Consider the following 21413-nt stretch of genomic DNA (forward strand, 5'->3'; position numbering starts at 1 on the left):
CTGAGGTGATGTCACCCTGGGGGACGGGACATCGGGAGCTGGGGTGATGCCACATTGGGGAGTGCGATGACAGGAACTGTGATGATGCCATTTGGGGGGACGGGACATTGAAGGGTCGGGTGATGCCACTTTGAGATGGGGACAGTGGTGACCATGGTGGTCCCATCCTGGGGGACAGGAAGTGGAGAGCTCGGCTGATGCCACCCAGGGGTGCAGAACCTGGGAGGGTTCTGCAGGGGGAGATGGGATGATGTGCCCTGAGGTGCAGGATGATGGGAACCGACGTGATGCCACCCGGGGGACCAGGACTTTGGGGACCGATGGTTATACTGTCCTGAGGTGCAGGACAACGGGAAGCTGAGGTGATGCCACCTTAGGGGCCATAACAGCGGGGAGTTGGGGTGCAGAACAGAGAGGACACGCCGGCGCGGGACATCCCGGCAGACCCCCAGAGCTGTTCCCCGTGCCGGGGGGCGTTCCCGGGCGGTGCCGCACAAAGGCCGCCGGTCCCCCCGCCCCGGGGCCGTCCCGCACCCCCGGGGCCGCCCCCGAGCCTCGGCCCAATAAACGCGGCCGCATTTGAACGCGGCGCCTCCCCCGGCCCCGCAACGCTCCGAGCGCTCCGGCAGCGCCGCCGCGCCCGCGGCACCGGCAGCGGTGAGAGCCGGGGGCACGGGGGTGGCCGAGGGGAACGGGAAAGGGGTTTCACGCAGCTCCGGTGCGGGGGGAGCGCTGCCCGCCCCGGTCCCTCCTCCGCGGGCGGTGCCGGCGCTGCCCGCCCCTTCCCGTCCCTTCCCGGCGCGGCGGCCGCGTGTGCGGGAAGGGACCGGCCGGAGGGGAAGGGGCGCAGCGGCGAGGTGGGTGCCTGGGGAAGGGGCTCTGGGGGCGGGGGGTGCTGCGGGAAAAGGGGGAATGCTGGAGGAATGAGGTGCTGGAGAGAAGGGGGAATGCTGGAGGAATGGGGTGCTGGAGGAATGGGGTGCTGGAAGTGTGGAGGTGCTGGAGGAAGGGGGTGATGTGGATTAGGGAATCGCGGTTTCTGCCGTGTCTGTGAGTGGGATCCACGCCTAAACCCCCCAGGGTCGCTCCGAGGTACCTTGAGGTGACAGGTACCGGGTGCCCCTCGCCCTCATCCCGGCTGCATCCCGGAGATGCTCCAAACGCTGGGAGCGGGTTCTGGACCGGTCTCCCCGGGCTGAGCCCTGGAAGCAGCCGGCTGTGGCTGGAGGAATTAATAACAGCGTTTGTTTTGTCATCGGCAGAGCTGTGGCTGTCACCAGGGTGGCAGACAGCATCTGCTGTCTGGTCACCCACCGTGGGCCCGTCTCCCTTGGAGCATCCCTGTAGGGATTGGAGGGAGGCTGGCAGCCAGGAAAGCCAAAATCCACAGCCCGGGAGGATGCAGTGCTGGGATTTTGCTGGCTGGGTGGGGGACACTTTGGGTGTATCCAGCTCATGTTCCTCTTGTGCTCCCCAAAACGGAGCCGAGGGAAGGCGCTGGTCGCGTTATCGCCGTGATTCAGCAGAGCCCGGCTTTATCGGGGCCGGCGCAGCTCTGCGCTCCGGGAATTACCGAATCCCTCACCTCCCGGTGCTGGATAAATTACCGGCTCGCTTTGTTTACTCCTGAAATAATCAGCTTTGTGCCTCCACCTTGGGCTTTATCGCACCCGGGGCTCCCCGTGTTACTGCAGAGCGACTCCAGCCCGATTTGCAAAATCAAACCAGATGGGCGCTTTGTTTTTCCTTACGGAGAGAAGGCTGGCGGTGAAAAGCCCTATTACAATGCAAATACCGGGCTGGCGTGAATATTCAAACCGCTGCGCCGCTTTTGAAGCTCTTTACATAAATTGATAGTGCTTTTATCCGCCATCGCTGCTTTGCTAATCTGGAGTGGAGCTTGGTTAACAGAATCGCTGCTCTCTGCCAACTTTGGAGGGTCTGGGGGTGTTTTTGGGGTGCGCTGGGAGAGGTGGCTTTGAGGTGCAAAGGGAAAATGATGAGTGTGGTCAATGGGGAGGGGGAACCGCCAGCTGTAGGGTTGGCTCTGCTGGTGACCCTTGGAGAGCTGGGCGTGCTGTCAAGTGATTTACTGATATTTAGGTGCTTCATTGTCCTTTTGGGTTTTGTTTTTCCCTTTGGTTTCTCGGTGTGACCCTTTGTGAGGCTGCTGGGGTGGGCTGAGCTGGAAATTGCCCTGACACGGTGTGGGGATTTTGGGGTGGACACAGGGACAGGGCACTGAGCTCTTCTCTCTGATGACCAGTGACAGGGCAGAGTGGCTGGAGCTGTGCTGGGGGGATTTAAGTTGGATTTCAGGGAAAGGTTCTTCCCCCCAGAGGTGCTGGCACTGCCCAGGCTCTCCAGGGAATGGTGACATTCCCGAGGCTGCCAGAGCTCCTGGAGTGTTTGGACACCAGGGATGCCCAGGATGGGAATGTTGGAGTGTGCAGGGACAGGAGCTGCTCTGGGTGATCCCTGTGGGTCCCTTCCAGCTCAGGGAATTCAGTGATTCAGCAGAGCTGCTGTGATGGATGAGATGCTTCATTAGGGGAAGGAGATAATGAGTGTGAGACAACCTCAGCTCTGCCTTTCCAGCAAGGGCTCCACAGTCTGGTTTTGTTGGCTGCTGGGCATTTCATACAAACCCAGCATTACAAACTGTGGGGTCCTGGTGGGTTTTGCCAGCTGTGTTCACATCACCCTGCCTGTCACAAGTGCAGTGGGAGGGGAAAGTTGCTTTAAAGTGCCCAAGTGTGGCTGTGCCCTCCAGCACAGGGGGACACTGGAGCGGTGACATCCCATGGAATAGATGCTTGTGTTCTGGAGGTGGCCACAGGATGCTGCCCCACTGGGTAATTACTGCTAATTGCCAGGCCCTCATTTGAGTCAAGGCAATCAAAAGTAGCAGCAAAAACAATGTTTTCCTGTTTTCCTCGCTGTCCCTTGGAGCTGATGACTTTTGTGGAGAGCTGGTTGGCATAAGGGCAAGGTACCCATAGCCCTGGTTATGATGCAGCCCATGGGGCATCTGGGCAGAGCATCCCCAAAATCTCCTCTTGTGAAGCAGCAAATGTGATTTTGTGTTGGCCTAGTGGAAGGTGTCTCTGCCCATGGCTGGGCATGAAGTGGCCTTAAAGGTCCCTTCCAACACAAGAAATTCTGGGATTCTGTAATTCATACTGTTTACAAACCACCCCCCAAACAAACAAACAAAAAAAACTGAAGAAACAAAAAAACCCCATAATTGTGCTAATTGTGGTGGTTTTTCCCTGCTGATGCCATTGATTGACCAGGTAATCTGTGTCTTCATTAGCTCCGGGCTAAAGTTGATATTGATTCCAGGCACTTAATATGCGAAGTGGTAATTACTGCTTAAGCCTGTATTGTTTGAGTTAAATTTAGCTGAGAATTCAGTCCTATCAGGCCCCTGCATTGTGTGCTGTGAAGGTTATCTGCCTCTCAGGAGGGGGTGGATTTAAAGGCAGGAAAGAAATGCCGGTGAAAACTTCCTCTTCTCATCATCCTGGAGCACTTTGCTTCCCCAGGCTGGTCATAAAGAGAACAGAAATAAGAAATAATGTGGTGCTGACTCTCCTAAATCTGCACTTTCTGGTCATTCTGGGGGACTCTAAAGGACACAGAAGGCCAGCAATAAATCTGAACAAAGTGCTGCCCTGTGCAGGCACCAGCCCCTCTCCTCCTCCTCGGGGGGGAGACTGAGCAGCCCCCACTCAGCTGCTGCCTGCCTGCCCCTATTATCCCAGCCACCGTCCTGCATCTCAGCTGCTGGCCCATCTGGAGCAGAGATGAAAGGCTGGCCTTTAATTCGTGCTTTGTGTGCCTCTGCTGTGTCCCCCCTCGGTCCCCCGTCACGGAGGTGGCTGCGCACGCCGGGGCTCTGACGATGCTGACCTCATTATTTTGACTGCCAGGCAGTCTCCAGCTCCTCAGGTAGGAGGCTCTGGTGGTTTTTTTTTTTTTTTTTCCCCTGGTGTGGAAGCACTGCTGAATAATTCAGGCAGGAGGAGGCATCTTGGGTCACCTTGTGCAGCGCTGCGTGCCGGAGCCGCCTGCCTAAGATGGAGGTTGTGCAGGATTGCAGGATCTCGGGGATGCTGGCAGCTCCCTGCACACACTGACTGCAGGTAGGCACCAGCTCTGGCCCTGCTGCTCATTCCTGGTGATTTCTGTGCTGGGAAGCAGCAAATCCCTTCCTCGGGTTTCCCCTCTAAGCTCCAAGCCGTGGGGATGTGCCACGGTGACAATATCTCACCTGGCCCGTGCACCTGATGCTGTTTTCCTTTAAGGATTGTGTTTTTCCTGCTGGTTTTGTGGGGTTCCCAATGCTGGATTGGCCAGGGTGAGTTTGTGGGCTCTCTGCTGTGTGGCATTGAGAGGGATGATCCCAGTGCTCCAGCAGCTTGGGGATATATTGGGAGGTGGCATTTATCTCTCTGCACTGACTGGGGAAACTGGTTCTGGCAGTGCAGCAGTAGGGTCAGGTGCTGGAGACATCTCTGGGGGGGCAGGAGGTGGCTGACCCTGAAGATAAGAGGTTGGAAAATGCTTGGGAAGCTCTGTGGGATGGAGTCATCTTTGCTGCAGGCTTGGCTGTGAGTTTTGGGGATGCTCAGGCAGGGCTCCCTGGCACCAGGACCCAGCCACAGCCAGGCCCTGTGGGTGCAGGTGGGAAATGGGGCTGCCACTGTGGGAATGGAAACAAGTTTGTTGCCTTCCTCCTGCTCACAGGCACCTGAGTTTTTGGCTGCTGCCTCCTCCTGTGTGCCCCAGGTCGGATGTGTCTGTGCCCTCCCTCCTCCCCACAGGAGCTCAGGGGGGATTTGGGGTGGAGAATGGGGCAGGGAGGGTGTGAGGCTCAGGATTGTGTGTGTCCCTGCCATCCCAGTGTGTGGCAGTGCAGGAGGAGAGGAGCAGCCTGGCTGGGCTGTCCCTGTGCTGTAGCAGCCCTGCATCCCTCAGCAGATGTGGGATGCAGAGGATGCTGTGCCTTGGCATCTGCTCCTGCAGCCAGTGGAATCAAGGACACTGCTGCTGCAGTGCCTGCCATGGAGATTTTCTGGCTGTGCTGGGCAGGGGTGTGGAATTGGAGCAGCTCTGCTTGATCTGGGATGTCCAGGAGTGCTGCTGGTGACACAGGGAGCCACAAGAACCCTGTGAGGAGCAGAGGGGGCTGCAGGGCTGGGTGGGACCCCCAGTTTTGGGAAACATGGCTGACACAACCTGCAGCAGTCACAAAACCAGAATTCCCATGGCTGGCTGGTGTGGGGCTGTGGGTGAGGCTGGCCAAGCTGGGTCCTTGGCACACCAGGTCCTGCAGTGCCCACTGTCACCCAAGCATGGTGACAGTGCCTGTTGTGCCCCAGGGTGGTGGCACATCCACACCAAGGCTGTGTGGTGGCTCTGGGTGACACTGCTGCCACCAGAGCCAGCCAGGAGCCTTGGGCCAGGCTGAACAAACAGATCCAGCCAAATCCTTCATTTCAGAGGGGAAATTTCCCTCTACTGCCCTGCCAGAAGAGTCCTGGGGCTGTGATCCTCTGTTAGCAATGGATGAGAGGGGTCAAAACTTGACTTGGAGGGGAAGATGAAGGCCTGAGGCAAACTGGCTCTGGGCTTTGTGTGCCTACTGCAGGACACCAGGAATATTTTGGCTGTCCCCACACCGGGGTCTGCTCTGCTCTGGGTTTGCTGCCTGTCAGACCCTTCTCTGCCTTCAGCCAGGGTCTGACCTGCAATACCTGAGGGAGAGCAGTGCAGGGAGTGCTTGGCAGCTGGGCTTGGTTTTTGGGATTTTTTTTCCCAACCTAAAGCATTCCATGATCCCAGCTGTGGTGCAGGGGGTGTGTTGTGCTTGTGTTGGGGTCTCCTGCCCTCCCCTCCTCCTGCAGAGCCCCCCTTTTGCTCCCTGCAGCTCTGAGCTCTCCTTGGGTTGTTTATCTTCTCACCTGCAACACCTGGGGATCACTGGAGCTCAAGGGAACAATTTTGCCCTGCAGCACCTCAGCTGCTCCAAACAAGCTGCTCCTGGAGTCAGCATGAGCTGGCACATAGGGACAGGGACGTGCCACATGGGGCTGGCCCAGCCACCTGGGCTGTCCCCTCCCTTTTTCCCCTCGTGTTTTCTGCTCTGTCGCTTCTTCCCCCAGTGGGATGGGAGAGGCTGGAGCAGTGGTGGAGCACTCAATGCAACCACCCCCAGCCCCAAACAGCCTCGTGGGCAGCTCCTGCTCCAGCCCTTGGGGGTTTTTGCTGTCCCATGTCACCCGTGGTCACCTGCCCTGTCTTTTCCCCCAGGTGAGCGTGGCAGGCTATGGGATGGATGAAGCTGAGCAGGACCAGTATGAAGCTCGTCTCAAGGAGCTCTTTGACAGCTTTGACAGCACAGGCACGGGGTCCCTGGGGCAGGAGGAGCTCACTGACCTCTGCCACATGCTGCACCTGGAGGAGGTGGCCCCAGCACTGCAGCAGACCCTGCTGCAAGGAAACCTCCTAGGCAGGGTAAGGAGCTGGGGGGATGGAGGGGCTGGGGAGCCAGGCAGTGCCTGCATGCATGGGGTGGTCTTGGGATGGCTGTAATTTGTGTGTATCCAACATTCCTGAGGCTCTGGTGCTGCAGGATTTGTGGGGTCTGGCTTGTCTGTTCACAGAGCAACTTCCAAGAGCAGAATTGGTGATAACAGGGAAGGGAACTGCTCTGTCTGCCCTGACTGGAGGTGCTCTGAAACTCAGGAAGCTGCACCTCAGGCTGAGCCTTGTGCTCTGGTGTGCTTCCCCAGTGTCCCCAGTGCCAGGTCCTGGCTGTCCTTGTGCTGGCACTGGGCTCACACTGCCCCCAGCTCCTGGTGGCCTGGGTCACCTCCCCAAACCAGCTCACCAGGTGCTTGCACAAACTCTGAGCTACTTAGGGTGGGACAAACACCTAAATCCAGGGCTTGAGCCTGTGATTTAGGCTGGCTTAAGCTGTAGTTAGGCTGGTGGGGCTGTGCAGTCACACATGTTTCTGTGAGCTAGAGAATATTGTCCTGCTCAGGCAGTCACTGCCTGAGCCACCTCTGCCCACATTGCCTGGTGCTGGTGGCTTCCCAAAGCCATTTCTCAGTTGTACCTTTATGGAGTTAAGTGCCAGGGCACTGAGCAGAAGCTGCTTGCCCTTGGGGGGATCTCCACACTCAGAGTGGATGTGCTTGTGTTCTGCATTACATCTTTCCCAGCACACAGAGTGCATTAGATCCTTCCCTGGAAATCACCCTGAAATCCCATCACTGCTCATTAGAATCAGAAAAATGTGGAGCAGGGCAGCCAGGGCTTTCAACAGACAAGCAGCCATCCCCACTCCAATTTCCAATCAAACTGCAGTTTTCACAGACAAAATAATTCCTTTAATGAACAAAGGGATTTTTTTCTTTTTCCTGTTCTTCCTCTCCTGCCCTGGGGCTGCAGCTCTTCTGCTGACAGTGAGTGGAGCTGGAGCAGGGATGGATGCAGGCAGAGGTTGTTGACCTTTAGAAGTTGCAGTGGCATTTTCTGGAGTACCAGAGACTTTCTGTGCTGGACTGTCATCCTGAGCATTTAGCACTTGGATGCTGTTATCAAAGAATCATGGAATGGTTTGGGTTGGAAGGACCTTAAAGATCATCCAGTTCCAACCCCCTGCCATGTGCAGGGACACCTTCCACTATCCCAGGCTGCTCCAAGACCTGTCCAGACTCACCTTGGACACTCCCAGGGATCCAGGGGCAGACACAGCTTTTTAGGGCCTCCCACCTTCACAGGGAAGAATTCCTTCCCAATATTGAATTTAAATCTATTTTTCTTCAGCTTAAAAAGCCATTTCCCCTTGTCCCCTTGCCATTTCCCCTTGAGAAAGGAAGGACAGATGTCTGTCACAGCTGGTGAGGGCACCAAAACCCCCTGTTTGAGCATCCTGAGTGTGCTCCACACTCACCCCATCCCAGCCTGGAGCTCCCCATTTTATTTCATTCCCCCTTTGTCTCTGGTGATGCTTCTCCCTTCCAGCCTGCACAGGAGCCTCAGGATAATCTTTGTCTCCTGCCTCTGCTCCATCTCCTGTCTCATTAGCAGCAGATTTAATGGTCCTGGGATCCTTGGGGTTTCCTAGGATCTCCTAGGGAGAACAGCAGCAGAAATGCTGCTCCCTGAGCACAGACTTGTTGCACCTGCCCTGGCAGCCCCTGGCTGCAGATGGTCTCAGCCTTTGTCTGCTGCACTTGCAGGGGCTGGGATTTATGGAGGGCACTGGGGAGGGGGGCAGAGGGGGAAGGTTTTTGTCTGCTCAGGGGCAGCTCGTGCTTGCCTTTGTGCCTGGGCTCTGCTCCAGGGATGAAAGCTCTGGGATCACAGAATGCTGGAGTGGTTTGGGTTGGAAGGGGACCTTAAACATCTCCTTGTTCCAACCCCCTGCCCTGGGCAGGGACTGGGAGCTGAGCTGGTGTCCAGGGAAGCTGGAAGTGCAGTGAGGGTTTGGGGGTTGATGGGGTCTGGTGTGGGGGTGTAAATGCTGCTCTGGCAGAGCCAAACCCCTGCAAAAATGTTTTCCTCCCACCTTGTGTGCTGGGTGATGCTGGCTGCAGTTCTGGGATTCCTCAGGATTCCTGTTTCCCTGCCTTTGGTGGCAGGAGTGAGGGGTGGGTGTGGCTGTGCCTGTCTGGCTGTGCCCTTTAATTAGCAGCAACCCAGAGGTGTCCTGGGGACAGGGCTGGGGCTGAGCCTGGAACCCAGTCCCCATCTCTGGAAGTGTCCAAGGCTGGGTTGGAGCACCCTGGGACAGTGGAAGGTGTCCCTGCCATGGCAGGGAGTGGGATGAGCTGAGCTTTAAGCTCCTTTCCAGCCCAATCCTTGTGGGATTCTGTGAGGCTGGGCACCTCTGGGCAGTGCAGTGCCTGTCCTTGGTGCTGTCCTTGGGCAGGGAGGGGAGCTCAGGTTCCACCTGCAGTGCTGCATTCACAGCCTGCAGCCAGGACAGACACCCTGCCTGGGGTTCCACCTGGGACCTCCTGAAAAATATCCTCCCCTGTGCCCACAGTGACTGCTCCCCTTGTGTCTGTGGGGTTTTCCATGCCCTGTTCTGGTGTTACTGCAAGGTTGGTTTGTGAGGAACTGGAGCTGTGCCAGGGCAGGTTCAGGCTGGATTTCAGGAGGGTGCTGGCACTGCCCAGGGAGTGGGGACATTGCTGAGGCTGCCAGAGCTCCAGGAGTGTCTGGAAAACCCTGCCAGAGATGCCCAGGGTGGGATTGCAGGGGGGTCTGAGCTGGCTGATCCCTGTGGATCAGGATATTCTGTGATTCTCTCCCCCAGCAGCCAGGAAGGAGTTTGCAGGCAGGGGCAGAGCTTTGGGAGCTGTGATGAGCTGGAGGAGCTGCTCTGTCCTGGCTGTGCCAAGGGCTGGGCACTGCAGGGAGCAGCAGGTACCTTGGCACAGGCCCCCAGCTCTTTCTAGGGCTAATCAGCTCTTCAGAGGGAGCTGGCTGGGTTCCTCAGGGAGCTGGGATTGCTCAGCAGACACAGCCTTGGCTGTCCCTGGGCTGGGTGCTGGTACCTCTCTGCTGCTGTTTTTGCCTTGTTTGCCTCTGATTGATTTGTTCTGGGGAGATTCTGCTCCTGTGGGGTTTTTGCAGGGGGGTGTGTGCTGTCCCTGATCCTGGGTGGGCACACTGTGCATCACCTTCCAAACCCCCTTTGCCTTCTGGCTGCTTGGGGCCACCCCACACTTCTGGGACACCTCCATGGGCAGACACACAAATCAGCAATACCACAACAGAATCAGAGTGGTTTGGGTTGGAAAGGACCCTAAAGCCCATCTCATTCTGTCCCTTCCACTATCCCAGGTGCTCCAAGCCCATCCAGCCTGGCCTTGGGCACTGCCAGGGGTGGGGACCCTGTGCCAGGAGGATTTCTGCAGCATTTGTGGCTTTGTGCTCCAGCCCAGCTCTGATTTTATCAGTGGTGTTCCTCTGGGCACTCTCTGCAGGCAGACACACCACATCCAAGGTCAAACATGCACCACAGACTGGTTTTGCTGGTTGGCTGGTGTTAGAAAAACCTCTGGCCCATCTTGAGGAAAAACCTCCCTCCTCTGGCAGCTGGGATTGAGCTGCAGGGTGAGGAGGGCACTGGGACCCCCTGTGCCCGTCCCAAATGCTGATTTACAGCACAGGAGCATGGCCACATGCTGCTGCACAGGCTGATCTTCCCCAGGCTCCTCTGGCTGTGTGCTGATGGTAAATCAGTGTGACACAGGGTTGGGGACACCTGTCCTTGTGCAAGGGCTCAGCTCTTCCTCCTCCTCCTCAGGCAGGAGCTGTGGGCTCATCCCACAGAGCAGGTGATGTCAGTGGTGCTGCACACCTGCCCAGGTGCTCTGACTTCATTTAATTGATTTAATTCCCTGTGTTTGCCTGGGGGATGCAAAGTGGCTCTTTGTTTTCTTGCTGCTGTGAGGTTCATCCAGCCCCAGCACCCATCCAAGGGCTTGGCTCTGTCTCTTGTCACAGTTCACTTGCTGAGAGGATCCCATGGGCAGGGAACCTGTAATTTGAACACCCTCATCTTTTATTCATCCTCATTTAGTCTAAATGTCAAGTTTGTTTTTTTTTAATGGGGGAAATTCTCCTTTCTCTCTAAACTGTCCTTTTTGAAGTACACCAGTGTCTGGAAATGGCAGCAATTAGTATTCAGATGAAGCCATTCCTGATGAGCTTCTCTGCTGAACGTATTTTTAAATTGTGTTTAAAAAACATATTTAAAATTGTTTAAATCTTCAGGGGTGGCATGAGGTGCTCCCCTGTACCTCCATGGCTCACCTGTGTGAGCTTGTTGGTATTTTTTTGAGCTTGCTTGACCCCCAAAAAACAGGCTGGAGAGCATCAGACCTGAACTTTGCTGCCTGTGCCTCCCCCAGCAGCATGAAAATCCCTCTGACTGCAGCTCTGGCTTCACCCTCTGCCAGCCTCACTGGCTTTCTTTAAATACAACATCTTTTGTTCCATGCTAAAAATTCTCCTAAGATTTATTTAGCCAAAAGAAATGGCAGCAGCCAGCTCTGCCTCCCCACTGACCCATGTCAAACAGCTTCTCCAGCTGTCCCTGGGTGTCTGTGTCCCCCAGGGCTGGAATTGCTGACATTCCCCAGCACTGGGGGGATGCTGCAGCCTCTCTGTGCCTGGTCCTGCCTGGGAGCAGGAGACTTTCCAGGAAGGCACAGATGGGGAAAAAAAAGAAAAGAAAAGGAGGAAAAGAATCCCCTCAATGGCAGGATCATCTCTGTTTTTCCAAGATACACTCCAGGTTTAGATTCCCAGTTCAGCCCTCAGGGAATTGCAGGGGCAGGGCTGCCCTGGAAAGGGAGGGATTTTGCTGCAGTCCACATTGGGAAATGGTTTTTGAAGCTTAATTAGGGCAGTGGAGCATTCCCACAATGGAGTATTCATCCCTGAGAGGAATGGGCTCATTGTAGGAGCCACTGACCCTGGCCAGGTCACCTCAAGTGATGGAGATTCTCCTCTGGGCATGATTTTGGCTTCTTGCTCAATGGAAAAACCCAACCAGTGCCTGAAGTCTGTGGCTTTGGGTCCTTCTGTGGTGGCAGCAATTCCTCCCACGTGCCCAAAGGTGCTGGCTGTGTCCTCATGTCCCTTCCCCAGGGCTCCTTTGTCCCCCTTGCTGAGGCTGCTGGCACAGGGGTGATGATCTGAGTGATTCCCACTGGATTATTTGCCTCATATTTAACTCCCTTCACCAGCTGATTTCCTCTTTTCATCCTTTTTTTTTTTATTTCCACAGGTCCACTTTGATCAGTTTAAAGAAGCACTTATCCTCATCTTATCCAGAACCCTGTCAAATGAAGAGCACTTCCAAGAACCAGGTAAATACTGAGATGACCTAAAATAATCCATTTTCATTGACAGAGCAGCTGTGGGTGGCTCTCACAGGAGAACTTGGAGAAAGTGAATTTTAGGTGCTGCCATCCAAGCTGATCTGGGGAGGAAAGGGAATTGTGTCTGTTGTGGAACCTTGTACAAAAGTGTTTTCAGAGCCACTGACAGTCAAAGGGCTGCTGCTGAGGGGTTTTCCCAGTTGGTTTTTATGTTTTTAAAGGGTTTTTTTTTAATGTTCTCAAAGTCTATTGTGTTTCCTTGTGCCTGAGATGAGCAGGGTGTAGAAGCTTCTCTGTATTTCTCCCAGGGCACAGTCAGGCTGCTCCAGAGATGTTCCAGAGCAAGTGAAGCCCTGAGAAACCAGGTGGGGGCTGGTCAGAGAGAATTCCAGGATGGTTTGAGTGGGAAGGGACAAATTCCACCCATCTATGGGCAGAGACACCTTCCACTATTCCAGGCTGCTCCAATTCCAGCCTGGCTTGGGCACTTCCAGGGATGGAAGTGCTGTGAGTCCTCAGTATCCTGATTTTTCCTTGCTTTGTTCCAGTGTGCCTTGAAAATGGGGTTTTTAGGTTTTCCTTGGCAGGAAATCTGGTTTCAGCTTCAATGTTTTCCCCCTCTCAGTGCACCAGGCACTGGGAGCTGTGGGGCTGAGCCCCAGCTGGTGTCACACCTGTATGTAAATCCCTAATCCTGTCTTTGGAGCAGCAGGGGAGTGAAATCCCCCAAGGAGAAAAGAGCTTAGCAAAAGGGGAGAGGGAATTCTCCAGGTTTCCTCTCCTCAACATCCCACTCTGGAGAGAGCAGCCAGCAAAATTACAACTTTCCCCTTTAATAGGCTGCAGAAACCCCAGGGCTGGAGAGGTTTGATTGATGGGTTATTTTTATTTTCCACCTCTCATTTCCAAAGCTCTTTAATGCTTTGAGAGGGGAGGGTGGTGGCAGCTGTTGCACCTGGCATTCCTTAATGGAATTTCCAAGTGCAGGTGAGTGGGTGCTCGGGGGGGAGCATCCCTTGCATCCCCCTGGGGCAGGAGCTGGCACAGCACAACCCCAGTGAGCCAGAACTAATCCTGCATTTATTGGGGTATCATATGGCTGAGAGGCTCCAGCTTGATTGAAATGTAAATAAACCTTCCAGAAACAGCTAAATTTGGGGGTTATCACAGGGGAGGTGACAAGTGAGGCTGGAGAGCCCTCCTTGGGGACACTGTCAGCTGGGGTGGGGATGGCAGGAAATCAGAGTGTGGGGCACAGGGAGGGAGGCAGAGCCAGGCAGGCCTGGGAGGCATTTTATTTTTAATGCATTTTGACAGGTTGGTTAATGCCAAAGTCTTTGCTTCTTTTAATTTAGATCAAACTGGAGATTTGGAGAACAAGCTGCTTTGTGCTGCTGGTGTCAAACTGTCAGGGAGTGTGGAAATGCTGGTGTTCCAGCCTGCCCCAGGCTTGGGGGGGAAAAAAATTGAGTGAAGAGCTGTAAATCGTATCACTGAAATGAAAATTTAATTTGGGGGGGGTTGGAGGAGGGGAGGAGGGAAGCAGAGATTGTCAGGCTGTTTGTGAACCAGGGCTGGGGACAGGGAACCAGAACTGCTGCAGTTCCTGCACAGGCAGCCATGGGGTTTCCTCATCTTGGGAGGAAGCACTCAGGCTTGCAGAGAGCAGCTGATTGATTTCTATATAATATTTCTTCATGTTTCTATATATTTCTCCATGTATTTTTCCATTTTTTCCCTTTTTTCTTTCTATATCTTTCCATTTTTTCCCTTTTTTCTTTCTATATCTTTCCATTTTTTTCCCTTTTTCTTTCTATATCTTTCCATTTTTTCCCTTTTTTCTTTCTATATCTTTCCATTTTTTCCCTTTTTTCTTTCTATATCTTTCCATTTTTTCCCTTTTTTCTTTCTATATCTTTCCATTTTTTTCCTTTTTTTCTTTCCCTATCTTTCCCTATTTTTCCTTTTTTTCTTTCCCTATTTTTCCATTTTTTCTTTCCCTATTTTTCCATTTTTTTCTTTCCCTATCTATTTTCCCTTTTTTCTTTCCCTATCTATTTTCCATTTTTTCCTTTCCCTATCTATTTTTCCATTTTTTTCCTTTCCCTATATATTTTTCCATATTTCATCTTTTTTTCTCAGCAAAGAGGCTGAATTCCCAGCTGTGAACCAGAACATCAGCTGGCAAAGCCTGGCTCTGCTGGGAACAGGCACGGGCACATTCCAGGAAAGGCAGAAAAATGCTTGAGTGTGGTTTCAAATAATCACTATTTTAGTTTTTGAGGTCCATGAGATCAGGCTGGGTCACTGCAGCAGTCAGGGGGGGCTTGGGGACAATAAAACAGATTTAAGGGTGGTGAAAGGAGGAAAAAAAAAATCAGTTGTGTGGGTGATTAGGGAAAAAAAAAAAAAATCATGCATTTTCCTGCCCATTATAGCAAATAAAAAGTGCAGGGAAGCTGGGCTAGGAGGGGATTATTGGGGTGGAGTGCAGGATTACAGGAACACCCAGGAGAAATTAAAGAGCAGTTTGACGCCATCGTCCCTCCGTCACCAGGGGGTTGGGATTTGTTTTCCCCCTTCCTTCCTCAATTTTTCCCCCCTTTCCCTCCTTGATTTCCTCCCCCCCTTTCTTTCCTTGATGTTTTTCCCCCCTTTCCTTCCTCGATTTTTTTTCCCCCCCTTTCCTTCCTCAATTTTTGCTCCCCTTTCCTCCCCTTCTTTCTTTTCCCCCCTTTCCTCCCTTTCTTTTTTCCACCCCCTTTCCTCCCTTTCTTTTTTCCACCCCCTTTCCTCCCTTTCTTTTTTCCACCCCCTTTCCTCCCTTTCTTTTTTCCACCCCCTTTCCTCCCTTTCTTTTTTCCACCCCCTTTCCTCCCTTTCTTTCTTTTCCCCCCTTTCCTCCCCTTCTTTCTTTTCCCCCCTTTCCTCCCCTTCTTTCTTTTCCCCCCTTTCCTCCCCTTCTTTCTTTTCCCCCCTTTCCTCCCTTTCTTTTTTCCACCCCCTTTCCTCCCTTTCTTTTTTCCACCCCCTTTCCTCCCTTTCTTTTTTCCCCCCCCTTTCCTCCCTTTCTTTTTTCCACCCCCTTTCCTCCCTTTCTTTTTTCCACCCCCTTTCCTCCCCTTCTTTCTTTTCCCCCCTTTCCTCCCCTTCTTTCTTTTCCCCCCTTTCCTCCCCTTCTTTCTTTTCCCCCCTTTCCTCCCCTTCTTTCTTTTCCCCCCTTTCCTCCCCTTCTTTCTTTTCCCCCCTTTCCTCCCCTTCTTTCTTTTCCCCCCTTTCCTCCCCTTCTTTCTTTTCCCACCCCCTTTCCTCCCTTTCTTTTTTCCACCCCCTTTCCTCCCTTTCTTTTTTCCACCCCCTTTCCTCCCTTTCTTTTTTCCACCCCCTTTCCTCCCTTTCTTTTTTCCCCCCTTCCTTGTTGGTTTTTCCTTCCTCATTTTTCCCCTTCTTCCCTTTTAGAGCTGCCCTGTCAAAGAAGGGGCTGGTGAGGATGATTCCCTTTGGAAGGAAAGGGGAAAATCTGTTCAGGTGGCTGCAACAGAGGGATAAAACCAGTGTCACTGCCCAGACAGGTGTGCTTGATGCCACAGAATATTTTTGGGTCAAAACCACTGATTTTTTGGATTGGGATGACCCTGCCATGACTCCTCTCTTCCTCCCCTGCTGAGGCTGAATTATGAAACAGGACTTGGAGCAGTTCAGACATACCTGCTGCCTCAGGGGATTAGGATTTAGCAGATCCTGCCTGCCATGTGCTTTGCCCAGCAGTTGGAACATCCCTCCCTTCCAAATCTTAAGCAGCAGAGGAATTAATTTCACCTCTAAATGCTGGGATTGTGGGATGAGGGTCTTCCTGCTCTAAACCCCCTTTTGTCTGTGCTGCAGGGCTTTGATGCCAGAGCCAGGGAAGGGGAGCCCCCCTCCCTCACCATCTCAGGGCAGAGCAGGATTTTGAAATGACTTATCTGGTGCAGAAAGGCAGAAAATCAAGTGTAAATCTCCAGCCATGGAGATGTTTCACTGCTGGGATGGATGGGGGGAGCGAGAGAGGGAATTGATGGTTTCTGTCCATGGCACTGAAATGCAGATTTAGGGGGGGTTATTTCATTTCAAGGGGCACTTTGAGGGTCACAAACCCTCTGGGCAGTGGGCAGCAAGGTGGAAGGTTCTTCTCTCAGCCTCCTGCTCTTACCCCAGCCTGGGGGCAGTTCAGGGGGGCAGATCAGACCCCAGTGTCTAATTAGGCACCAGCTCTGGAGTGTGTTTTACTAAGCCCATGCTTTGCCAAGGGCTGTAGGAAGCAGAGAGGGCTCAATCTATTTTATTTTTTTTTTTTTTATTATTTTGCTTTTTTTGTTGATTTGTTGTTTTAGTGGGGGTTTGGGCAGCAGCACCTCACCTTGCTCTTGGTGGGAGGAGTGGGTACCAGAGCATCCTCCCCTCTGTTCTGGGGGATATTTGGCATTTTGGGGGATAAATAGCACCCAGGGCTGTCTCATGGGGAGCTGCTGCAGTGAAAGGCTTGATTTTGACCTCTGTGCCTCTGAGAGCACATGTGGGTAGAGCAGCTCTTTCCATCTAAGGATGGACTTGATGACCTCAGAGATCTTTTCCAACCTTAATGATTCTCTAAGCCTTCCTCCTCAGTTTGGGCTGGAAATGAGATCCTGTTCAGCTCATCAGGGTGGCTGCTTCTTGCTTTTGTGTGTGCTCAGCATTCCCTAAATATTGGGAAGGGTGGGAACATCAAGGGCACCAGGTATTGTACTGGGGGGTTGGGAAAGCAGGAGGTGGAGAGGCTTGGAGGATGCTGCAGGTGATGGTGCTGGAAAGGAGAGGGATTTGTGCTCCCAGGGATGGGGCTGCAGGATGTGATAAGGGAACAGCTGGAACCCAAAAGCACCCTGGCTCTGGAAATGGGATTTCAGGGTGCCTGAGCTGGGATCCCCTCAGCAGCTGGGCTCAGGCACAGCTGGTTTGGAAGTTGGATCAAACTTTGTTCTCTTCAAGCTGTGAAGGGTCACCTTTCACTCCTGGGGATGTTCTCAAGCTTCACAGTTTAATTACAAAAGGTAAACAAGCTCACCCCTGGTGCTCAGAGCAAAGAAAAGAGAGAATCAGCTGCCAGCCTGATGCTTAAAACAGAGTGGGGAGCTGTTCCTGTTCCCATTCCTGTGCTTGCAGGGGGCACTTGTGCTTCAGAGGGTCCCAGAGCAGTTTGGGTTGGAAGGGACTTTGAAAACCATCTCATTCCAACCCCCTGCCCAGCCTTCACTAGACCACTGAATTCCCAGCTGCAGCAGTGGGTAAACTGTGGCAGGAAACAGGATTCTTGGGGAAATCCAGAAGGAAATTTAGCTGTAGCTTCACTATTGCTGAATTCCAGCTTCTTCCCCCTCCTCCATCTCTCCAAAGACAGATGGAGGTACTGCTCTGTCTCAAGAATAATAAAAATGATTTCTGAAGGAAAACAAAGCCCCCAGCCCTCTCTTGTTGGGGAGGGAGAAAATAACTGTGTGGATGAGTCGCCACAAATATTAGCATTTCAGAGAGAGCTGCTGGATGGAGATTGTTCACCACTGGGCAGGCTTTAATAGGAGTGATAAGGTTTGCTTTTGTTCTGGGGCTCTTCCTTAATCAGCCTGGCTCCTCCTGATTTTTCTATCGGTGCACTCCATCACTCAACTTTCATGTGCTGAGTCCCAGCTGCAGCAAATCTTGTTAGAATGGCCTTGTTCAAACAGGGGTGCTGGGTTTGTTCCCTAGAGCTGCACCGTGGCTGGATGGAGTGTGGGGCTGCAGGAATCAAAGCACTCCTCAGCCTGTGTATTTTATAATTCATTGCATAGCTAAGTTGTGGAATTTTTTTTTTTTTTTTTTTTTTTTTTGCCTCTAACAAGCTTGAAGCCTTTTCTTCCATATCTAAAGGAATATTATCTGAGGAGGCATTTGAGTAGGGGGGTTTGGAGACCTGCTGCTTTCTGTCTGTCCTTTGTCAGTGGTGGAACAGCTTCCCTGTGCCTTATTAGTATTGCACTCTTGCATTTCTTTTATATCAGAGCCCTCTGCAAATAAAATTTTCAAAAGCTGCTGCTCTTGCCACTGCGAATGGCAGAAAATAAAAGATGATGGAGTCCTGGGGGGGTTTCAGCAGTCAGGTTAGCAAACACTGAAACAAAGCATGGCACAGTGCCTTCCCCTAATTGAATCTCTGGTTAATTTGGTCCTTGGTTTAATTTGCCCCCTGCTCCAGACGTCGGAGGATTCTCACAGAAAACAGCCCAAAACGTGCTTATTTATTTTGTGTTTTGATCCTGGCCTGTGAGTGCTCACAGATAATTCAGTCCCCAAAGGCAGGAGCTTGCTGGGGGAAACTGGAGCTGGGGAATGTGGAGCCCCTGTAATTAGCTGAGGACTCCAAAGGGTTATTTAGATCCTGCAGTTGGCTTGGGCTGCTCAGCACAGGCTGGGACCTGCCCCACTCTTGCCTGGATCAGCTGCTCCTGTCAGCCCCTGAGAGGCTCCAAACTTGCCCAATTTGTTTCCTCTTGCCCTGTTGTTTGGGTGTTTTTAAAGGAGCTGAAATTCAAACCCACAGGAAGCTGCAGTGGCCGCCCAGGTGTCTGCAGGATCTGGAGACTTGAGCTGCCTCAGTGCAACTCTGTCCCTAATTAAACCTGCCTGGTCTGCTAATGGAGATTAGCAAGGAGGAGAGGCCTGATGGACTTGCCATCCAATGCTCTTGGCAAGATTGAGGGTTTTTTCTCCCCCCCCTCATCCTGTTAACTTGATCTGGGAATTGGGGAAGGGTGAGGAGGAGGAGGAGGATTGCACTTTTGTTTTTTTGTTTTGCCAGGGAGCAGCACCAATTTTAACCATCAGAACCAATGGCAGGGTCGGGTACTGCTGATCCAGGCATTGGGAATGTTGGATTCTCAAAATTCCCCCGACCAAACCAGCCCTGAGAGAGCTCCATCCCCCCAGTGCTGATGTGTTTTTGTGCTTGGCTCCCCAGATTGCTCCCCAGAAGCTCAGCCCAAGTACATCAAGGGTGGCAAACGCTATGGGCGCCGCTCCCTGCCCGAGTTCCAGGAGTCGGGGCAGGACTTTGCCGAGGTGACAGTCATCGAGGAGCCACACCCTGCACACATTGCTGCTGCCCAGGAGGTGAGCAGGGAGGGCTGGGGCTTGGGGTGGCTCTGTCACCTCTGGATGTGGCTGTTCCCCACATCCAAAGGGGGTTGGGATGTGTTTGGAGCCTCCCCAGCAAAGGCTGCCTTTGCCTGTTGGGGTGGCTTTGTCACCTCTGGATGTGGCTGTCACCTCTGAATGTGGCTGTCACCTCTAAATGTGGCTCTTCCCCACATCCAAAGAGGTTGGGATGTGCTTGGAGCCTCCCCAGCAAAGGCATTGGCTGTTCTTTGCCTTTTGGGGTGGCTTTGTCACCTCTGAATGTGGCCCTTCCCCACATCCAAAGGGAGTTGGGATGTGTTTGGAGCCTCCCCATTAAAGGCTCTCCTTGCCTGTTAGGGTGGCTTTGTCACCTCAGGTTGTGGCTGCTCCCTACACCCAAAGGAGATTTGGGTGTCCCAGTGCCATTCCTGGCCACTCTCCTTGCCTGTCCCTGGGGATCAGCAGCTCCTCCCTGGCTCCATGTGCCGTGGGAAGTGGGGAGGAAGGGGCTGACGTGCTCCTGGCTGCAGTGTGGGCCAGCAATTAAGCCAAGGCTGAGCTGCTGCCTCTGTGGCTAACGAGGTGTGGGCTGGGAGCAGACTGAGCACGTCCCCATCCATTAGTGCAGCTGCCAAAATCTGGCCATGGCTCCAGCAGAAGGGATGGGGAAAAGGGGTGGTGGGCAGCAGAGCCCTCCAGCCAGCAGCTGCTTTGGGACTGTGACATCTAATTGCTCCAAAAAATCCACATTCCTGGTTTTGTGCTCCAGATTTGTGGCAGTGCTTTCCATCCCAGAATCTCCTCTGGCTGCCCAGCCAGGAAAGGCAAAGGGGCTGAGGCTGGAATTGGTGCTGTGTGTCAGAGCACAGCCACAGCAGCGTTTCCCTGGAGCTGGGCTGCTTCCAGCCTGCCCTGCTCTGCCAAGTATTGTTGATTCAGGAGCATGTGGTGGGAGTTTTTCCACTAGGAAGGAGAAGCACTGCTGCTTTCTCCCTCCTTTCTCTCATGGTCTCAATTGGAGTTGGGATCCTCTGCAGCCACTGTTGTAGGGGGAAACCCCATCCTGTGTGAAGGAGTTTCCAATTTCCTTGTTTTCAGTGTTATTCCTATTCAGCTAGCCTTAAAAATGATCAGCTCCTCAAACCAACACCTCAAAGAAAAGCTTTTTCCACCACACCCAGCTGCTTTTTCCTGTTCCTGGTGGTCTTTGCTCACCACCACAGGGATGCTCATCCATCTCCTGGTGTTGGCCACATGGGCTGCCCTGACCTTGGGATCGATGTTAATCCACCCACACTCCCCAGGGAACTGATGACCTTGGTGGAAGAGGCTTCTCTAATCTTACCTCTTGTTTTTAGCTGTCACAGAGGTGTAAAAGGGTAGTCTATTAACAAGGGTTTTAATTAACCAGCTGGTGTGTGACCAGCTGTGCCATGGGGCTGGGTCAGTCTCCTGCTGGGAATGCCTGTTGCACCTTTTGGGCTGATGGGCTGGTTAATTCCTTTGCAGCTGGAACAAAAAACAGGCTAAACTTGTGAAATCCCTGCTTTATCAGCATTGCTGCCTGTCTCCACACAGATCCTCTCGGTATGCATGGCAGTGAGCTGCTGGAAGGTGTTGAGGGGTCCCAGGGAGTGTTGGAGGCTCCTGGAGCACTGTCTCCTCAGGGTTTGGCAGGGAGCAGCCTCTGCCCAGCTCTGTGCTGCTGTGTGTACCAACACACCACTGCTGCAAGCCTGGCCTGAGAACTGGGGCAGCCTGGCTTAATTGGTGCCTGCTCTCAAGCAGTGCCAATTAAAAGGGCTCAGGCTCTGTCTGAGAGGTTTCCTTCTCACCCTCCCTTGGTAAACACAAGGGGAAAAGGCTGGGAGGCTGCTCTGGGATGGGCTGCCCAGGGAGGCTCCCTGACCTCCATCCCCAGGGGTTTTTTAGGTGCTGTTGGGTAAAGTAATGAGCAGCTGGGTTTGGATTTGGCATTGACCCTGCTGTGAGTAGGGGGGTGCTGAGGGTCCCTCTGGCCTGCAGGGGCTTGTCCCCATGGATGCTGGTTGTGCTGCCTTCCCAACCTCACTGGGAGCATCCATCAGCTCCCTTCCCCAGCTGCTGGCTCTGCCCTGGGGGAGATCCCTCCTGCTTGCAGCTCATGGAATCCCAGAATGGTTTGGGTTGGAAAGGACCCTAAAGCCCATCTCATTCCAACCATGGGCAGGGTCAGTTTCTGCTAGTCCAGGTTGCTCCATGCTCCCATCCAACTTGTCCTTGAGGTTTTAGAATCTGCTGGCACATCCCAGTTCTGTCCCTTCTGTGCCTGCTGAAGGGAGG

General features: G+C 53.3%; 1 protein-coding gene across 8 annotated transcripts in view; it reads left to right on the plus strand.

Moving 5' to 3' along the window:
* The first annotated feature begins 534 nt into the window (after positions 1 to 534).
* NIN (ninein) overlaps positions 535 to 21413 on the plus strand; it is a 57249-nt gene continuing 36370 nt past the window's right edge. For 5 of the 8 annotated variants that reach the window (XM_079307807.1, XM_079307802.1, XM_079307805.1 and 2 more), the window contains exons 1-4: positions 535 to 657; positions 6319 to 6522; positions 11825 to 11906; positions 18934 to 19085. In XM_079307807.1, the coding sequence (XP_079163933.1) occupies positions 6340 to 6522; positions 11825 to 11906; positions 18934 to 19085 (417 nt within the window). In that variant the 5' untranslated portion in view covers positions 535 to 657; positions 6319 to 6339. Of the gene's footprint in view, positions 658 to 780; positions 858 to 3935; positions 4149 to 6318; positions 6523 to 11824; positions 11907 to 18933; positions 19086 to 21413 lie in introns of those variants that run through there. The other 3 variants (XM_079307803.1, XM_079307808.1, XM_079307804.1) reach the window with 3 other exon arrangements.

This window comes from Erithacus rubecula (genome assembly GCF_903797595.1).
Source record: "Erithacus rubecula genome assembly, chromosome: 6".
In the NCBI taxonomy this organism is placed as follows: Eukaryota; Metazoa; Chordata; class Aves; order Passeriformes; family Muscicapidae; genus Erithacus; species Erithacus rubecula.